The 6,100-nt window shown below is 40.6% G+C and overlaps 1 protein-coding gene and 1 long non-coding RNA gene across 4 annotated transcripts in view; one reads left to right on the top strand and one right to left on the bottom strand.

Annotated features, from left to right (window-relative positions):
• bsk (mitogen-activated protein kinase dJNK) overlaps positions 1–6,100 on the top strand; it is a 32,336-nt gene that overhangs the window by 16,216 nt on the left and 10,020 nt on the right. The window contains exons 2-4 of one of the 3 annotated variants that reach the window (XM_086980471.1): positions 1,639–1,739; positions 2,411–2,779; positions 5,850–5,986. In XM_086980471.1, the coding sequence (XP_086836597.1) occupies positions 2,634–2,779; positions 5,850–5,986 (283 nt within the window). In that variant the 5' untranslated portion in view covers positions 1,639–1,739; positions 2,411–2,633. Of the gene's footprint in view, positions 1–1,638; positions 1,902–2,410; positions 2,780–5,849; positions 5,987–6,100 lie in introns of all 3 variants that reach the window. The other 2 variants (XM_086980468.1, XM_022790724.2) reach the window with 2 other exon arrangements.
• On the bottom strand, positions 1,379–5,898 carry LOC147759038 (uncharacterized). The gene is made up of 2 exons (XR_015321457.1): positions 5,767–5,898; positions 1,379–2,799 (listed from the first exon to the last, which is right to left on the bottom strand). It is a non-coding gene; the product is annotated as an uncharacterized LOC147759038 (long non-coding RNA).

The raw sequence follows: 6,100 nt of genomic DNA, 5'->3' as shown, positions 1-6,100 counted from the left end.
CCGAACCTAAATCTTTCCGCTATGAACAATGATATAATTATGATTATTATTATTGCTTTTTTAACTAGTTCTCGTTCTTTCCTTCGCTTACTCAATCAATAAAGTCAAACATTACATATACGAGCATTTAATTGAACGGCGCTGAGGCTTCATATTCAAGGGATAGCTTGTCGGTGCTTTCTTGGTTTAGCTTGAGCGACCTCTGGCGCCGCTTTCAGGCAACCGTCCAACCGGTGCATAGAAAACGTTATATTGGTAGCAGGCACATATCTGCTATTTCGTTAAACCCCTTAGAGCTCTCGTACCGCTTTTTGCCTATTGATAATGATTAGATATAATTCATGTACTGTGATAATATGTCGCTTAAAATAAAACAGTTTGCAGCCACAATATACTGTTGTTACACAATTGTTACAAAATAGAAACCATTAGCAACGGGCACCCAAATCTCCCATCTTACACAGAGGTACGAACTGAGCGAGAGGGATAAGTTAATTGAATTGTCGTCAAAATGCGACAAAACGCTTTCATACCTTAATATACACTCGAACTATAGAGCCTACCAAAAGGAAAACAATAAGCGTAATACATTTGGGTGCCTGAAAAAGTTTGAAAGTAGAAATTAACAAACCCCAATACAACAATTCTTCGCGATGACCTGAAGAGCGGATATCGAAGGCTCAAAGAGCGATGCCGCTACGAACGGTTAGCCGTGACAAGTCGGTTATCCCTACGGTAACCTTTTGACGCCTCTTGCTCAAAAAATCCTAAAAAATAAAACATCGAGGGACCATGCTTTCGATATTTTTTTTGCTCCATGCGAAATCTCTATTCTCGCCGAGCAGGCCTTAGGACACCTGCTTTTATTTTAAATGTCTGAGTGCCGACACTGCTTTGACATACTGCAATACTTTCCAACGGTTTCCACCAATTTTTTGAAAAGGTAGTAGTTTTTTGGAACATCCACCCGTTGATTTGTAGGTGTCCAGCCTGCGTTCTGTGATTAGCGTTGATAGGATGATAAGTTACAATTCTAATTGGTCCGCGTATTAGAACATCATTGGAGTCTCTATCCAATGGAGTATAGTAAGAGTCGTATCGAGTAGCAGTGGAAGCGGCAAGTCGTTACCTTAAGCAATTTCTCTACTCCAATACCTATGGCGCGTCGATAGACTGCTCCATATTTTCAAAACGTTTTTAAATGAATCTGGCAAGGTAACGACTACATAACCTAACAGGGGCTGTTAGTCAAACGTTACAGAAGAACGCAAGAGGATATGTGGTATACTTTCGCATTTTCTTATCACTGTACACATACTAAAGGCGTTTCTGTTTATAAAGACGTGTTTATTTTATCTTGAAATAATTACATTGGGCCAAAAATACAACATGTGATTTTCTGTTTTTTATTCATAGTAATAGGTTAAACAGCACGACGATCGTCTCGTATCGCTCAAATAAAAATAATACTCTTACAACAATAACAGCAGTAACGCTAACAACAATATCGGTACATTCATATAGATAGCATCATTATTAGAAGAGACACGATATAAGCTATTAGCCTTTATTTCGTTAACCGCGTTCGTTTTGTTCTTCGTCTATCTGCATTGTCCGATTTCCTTCGTGCTATTTCAGATGAACCGTCGTCCTTCTGCCTGGTCTGCCCTCGGGCCGGGCAAAACGTCTCGTGCACGAAGCTTGTGCCAACCCGGTCGTTCTTGCTACTGAATTCTCTGGTGGGCACAACAGCAAATTTTATTCTTTTTGTGAAGTCCGCACGAGGCACGCTCGTTCGTTCGCTCGCTCGCACGGTCCAAGTAAATGCTCGCTCCGACGATAGCCACCACAATACGTGACAGCATACAGCTCAACAGAAAGCGCTAGCTTATGCCTGTGCTGTTAGTATTCAGGAATATCATTTGCAGCAATAACAACAATTAGATTCTCTCTCCTTCCATTACAGAACACAAGGAGAACATTTTCCACAGAACTGAATTTCGTAGTCCTTTTTTTTTGCATCAGTAAAGCTCTGGCAGATTTCGTGTATCTTCAAATGTTTTCATTGTGAAATTTTGAGCATTTTTGAAATGTGACGGACAATCTGATGAATGACTAAAGTCCTTCTAGAAGGATCTTGACCTGGTCAAATGGGCTTGCCCAACAACAGCGAAAAACTTCGCGACACAAACTTATCAAAAAATTATAGTAGAAATCTTCTAACATTAATCACTAGAGGATATAAAGTATACACTGTGTCTCGGTGTTATCGATTCGCTATCACTGAACATAATCTAAATTGTTTTCGCTGCCATAAATCCGAGAAATACAGCTCAGGTAAATGTTGTGTCGGTTTACCGATCAATGAAGCTGATCCGATTTTATTCTGTTCCTTTGTTTCATTTTATAGAGGCAAGGCCGCCGTATCAATCGGCGGTAACGATACCTGAGCCACGGAGGCCAGGCGATCATCGATCGGTCAGCAGTCGGTGGTCGCTGGCAACGGAAATCTCAGTTCACTCCAGATCATCGATCTGGCAGAACGGAGCTCAAACACGCATTAAGTTAAAGCGTTCTCGTCGTCGTCGTTGTTATTATTCTCTTCTGCTCCAGAGGCTCACTTGTACTCGACGATGGCAATGGCGGTGACGCTACCGACGTCCGGCGTGAAGGCATCGTCACTTTTCTATACGGTCGAGGTGGGAGATACGACGTTCACCATCCTGCGCCGCTATCAGAACCTAAAGTCAATCGGGTCCGGCGCGCAGGGTATCGTGTGGTAAGTCCCGTAACTTCCAGCTGAAAAAGAGCGCCGGTACATCACAGATTTTTTATAAGTGAATTGTCGAAAAATTGAACAACTAATAATTTTCTATCTAATTAATTTTGCACTATATAATGCTATAACCTAGTCTATAGAAGTATTTTTCATAATGATTAATTAGGCTCTAAACGGTGCCTTAAGAGAGTAGCACCTCTATGACAGTATTACAGCCATTATTATAACGTCCATGATGGATATAAATTCCTTACTGTGCGCACATTTTGGTAATTATAAATTACATTTACCTGAACCATATAGGGCTCAAATTTCTAAGGAGCTCGAAAGTGCTTTTGACCTTTAAGCCTAGCGAATAGGATATCGGCCGACCTCTACAGAGCCTGCCACCTATTTCCAGCGTTTCAAACATTGAACATTCCTAGATGCATTTAGTCGCAACGTGTATTGATCAACCCTTCTTTATATCATGGCTGGAAAAGGACTGCGTGAAAAAGCGTGTGACCAACACGCAAATCTGCATGCCAGATCGCTATACAGAAGTCCCATAGCTTTTCATGGACATAATAGTAAAATATAGCAGAGCGTCGTATGTCAACGTTTCTTCGTGAAGAAATACTTGTACTTACTTTCCAATGCAAAGCAGGAATGTATACTTATCAAGTATAGGCAACGCTCATGACCTGGGAGTCGTAGCGTGTACGTACACCAGAATGTTGGCACCGACAAAGGCTCTTTTGAAGTACCTCGGTGCAGTTTGTCACACACTGTTATGGCATTGTAAGCTGATTTGGTTCTATTCGACGATTCTACTTTAGAAAACTACGAATGATAACATTTTTGATGCCATACGATAATACCAATGCATAGCTTTTGTATTGATTTAGACAAGGGTTAATGGTACTTTGTAGCGGTTTTATACAGTTCAAATCAACGCACTTATACAGCAAGACGCAACAGACATGTAAAATATGAAAAGGAAGAATAAGGTCAGCCCAATTTTTGCGTAAGACCTAAATTGCCGGTCACTGCTTTCCGGTATAGATTCACAGCTGAGAAGTTCAACACTACGTGGCGCGTCTAGTGCAGGGTATCCTTGCTATAACAATGCTTCTAACAGATATTGTAATATCAATATGGCTGTTTTGGAACTCTATTGGCTAGAGCCTTGACCTCTCAACTAAGGTTAACTGTATAAGCCGTTATCAGGCATGCATGAAAAGCATATAGAATACGCCCTCTAAAGGGCTCCTATTTTAATGCTCTCTGCCCGCATAAAAAAATCTGCTAGTCCTTTTGTGCCATTCAAGTTTTAGGGACAGCAGCCTCAAGAATTTCAGATACTGGTCGCGGAAGTGTTTAGAAACACTTTTTAGAAGAACAATTTAGACTGCAATGAGCAGTTTTATTCTCTGAAAGCAGTGCAGGTTAGAATAATTGGCCAGTGTATCTCACACAATTAGATATCGCGGTACTTATGAAATATTCACTGATTCGTGTTCGAATCTCTTTAGTTTCTCTTTTTTCCAAAGATCAGGGCTCTTAGTATAAACGTAAACGGAATGGAAGAATCGTGTACTTAAAGAGTTCGCTCTAAGTATCCTAAATACCGTACCCACACTTAGCTCCGCTAAAGTTAGCTTACTTCATAAAAAAAAGTCACGCAACTCTGTTTATTCCTAGTAAGGAAAAACATCCACGCGAAATAAATGTCGTAGAAGTAAATAAATATGGGCTTCGAAATTTCACGCCCATTACGGCCCTATTCTGATCGCGGACAAACGGAGCTGTACGAGAATTCGCTAGTCATTGGGAGCTGCGTCTAGTTCTAATAACCCAATACTACATACATAATACTTACTTAGATGTGAAACTTATTAAGAAATGTTATAGATCATCAAAAAAGGATGACATATTTGTACGTAGTATCGATAATTGTAAAGTGTACATGATGCTTGTCCCTTCGCTAGTTCCTAGGTAAGTGCCGTCTGTGGCATGTATACATGGCTCCGTCCCTTAAATCTAGCTTTTCTGCCAAGCGCTTGTTCCGTCCGCCGGGAAGCAGTAGCTGAATAAAGTTTAGGGATTCTTAATTCAAGTCGGTGATGAGCGACATGTGATCTATGATAATGACTTAAGAGTTTTAGCGACATAAAATTGCTGTTGCACAATATGGACCCTTTTATATTAGCAGTCCCAGGCACATATTTTATATTGTTGCCAATAAAATTGATACGGTCATTTTGTAGGGTATTTGCAAAGTTCCAGACAATCATCGTTCTGCACTGTTTGGCTAGAAGTCCCTCTTTTTTTTTACTGGTATCTTTGTCAATAGCTCCCTTTTTACCTCTCGTTCGGTTCCCCCGAATCAGTTTTGGCTTGAGGCTTTTAAGGATGTCAGTTTTTCATCAACTGTATCGCACTGAAAAAAAACTTCGCTAATTTGACCACTCTACTTCAGAAAGTTAAAGGTTTTTCTTGATGATGTCAGCAACATCTATTACTATATTATTCAAACGAGTGTAGCTGTTTGAATCGGTAGAGCTTGGAAAGGGTCGTCAAAGTAGACCAAGTTTTGCAGCATCGAAGTAAAATTTTTGTTTGCTCTTCTGCTGTTGCACGCTGTCATCTGTTTACAAACGATTTAACCATCATATAAAATAGCTTAGTGAGTAACGTATTTGCCTACTTGTCTTAAGGACGCGTTCTGCCCTAGGTTCGAACTCGGGTACAAACAGACTTCGTTTCAAGCTGTGTGGTGAGTCAGCCGTTTGACGGAATGTCCAACCGCGATACCAAATATAGAGCTCGAAACGTAGAGGTGAAAGTGGGAAAAAGGGTTTAATATTTGAAGTTTGGCGGCATGTCTGCAACGAACCTATCGCAATACAAATACAATAGGAAACAATGCTAGAAAACAGACATCAGCAATTTCCGAGCAGAGGCTAACGGGTGGTTTTACCTTGATGATGCCTTGTTGTACATACCTGCTTGTATTCCACACTATCCTATAGAAGCTCCGTTGAAATGACTAACGTAGCTTTGGCATCGTTGCTTTTCCTTTACGTAGCGCGGCATACGACTCGATGACCGGCAAAAACGTGGCGATCAAAAAGCTCTCGCGACCGTTCCAGAATGTCACTCACGCCAAACGCGCTTATCGCGAGTTCAAGCTCATGAAGCTTGTTTCGCACAAGAACATTATAGGTATCTATTTAATCTGTACTAAAATTTTACTCGGCAGGGAAATGATAACATGTAAATTTTTCCATAGACTCGATTTCCCTAAAACTTAAGCATATAAACTTTTGCAATTTCTCT

Source organism: Varroa destructor, unplaced genomic scaffold (assembly GCF_002443255.2).
Source record: "Varroa destructor unplaced genomic scaffold, Vdes_3.0 BEIS01000001.1, whole genome shotgun sequence".
Classification (NCBI taxonomy): domain Eukaryota; kingdom Metazoa; phylum Arthropoda; class Arachnida; order Mesostigmata; family Varroidae; genus Varroa; species Varroa destructor.
The sequence above is the reverse complement of the archived record's forward strand: the minus strand, read 5'-3'. Positions and strand labels throughout refer to the sequence as shown.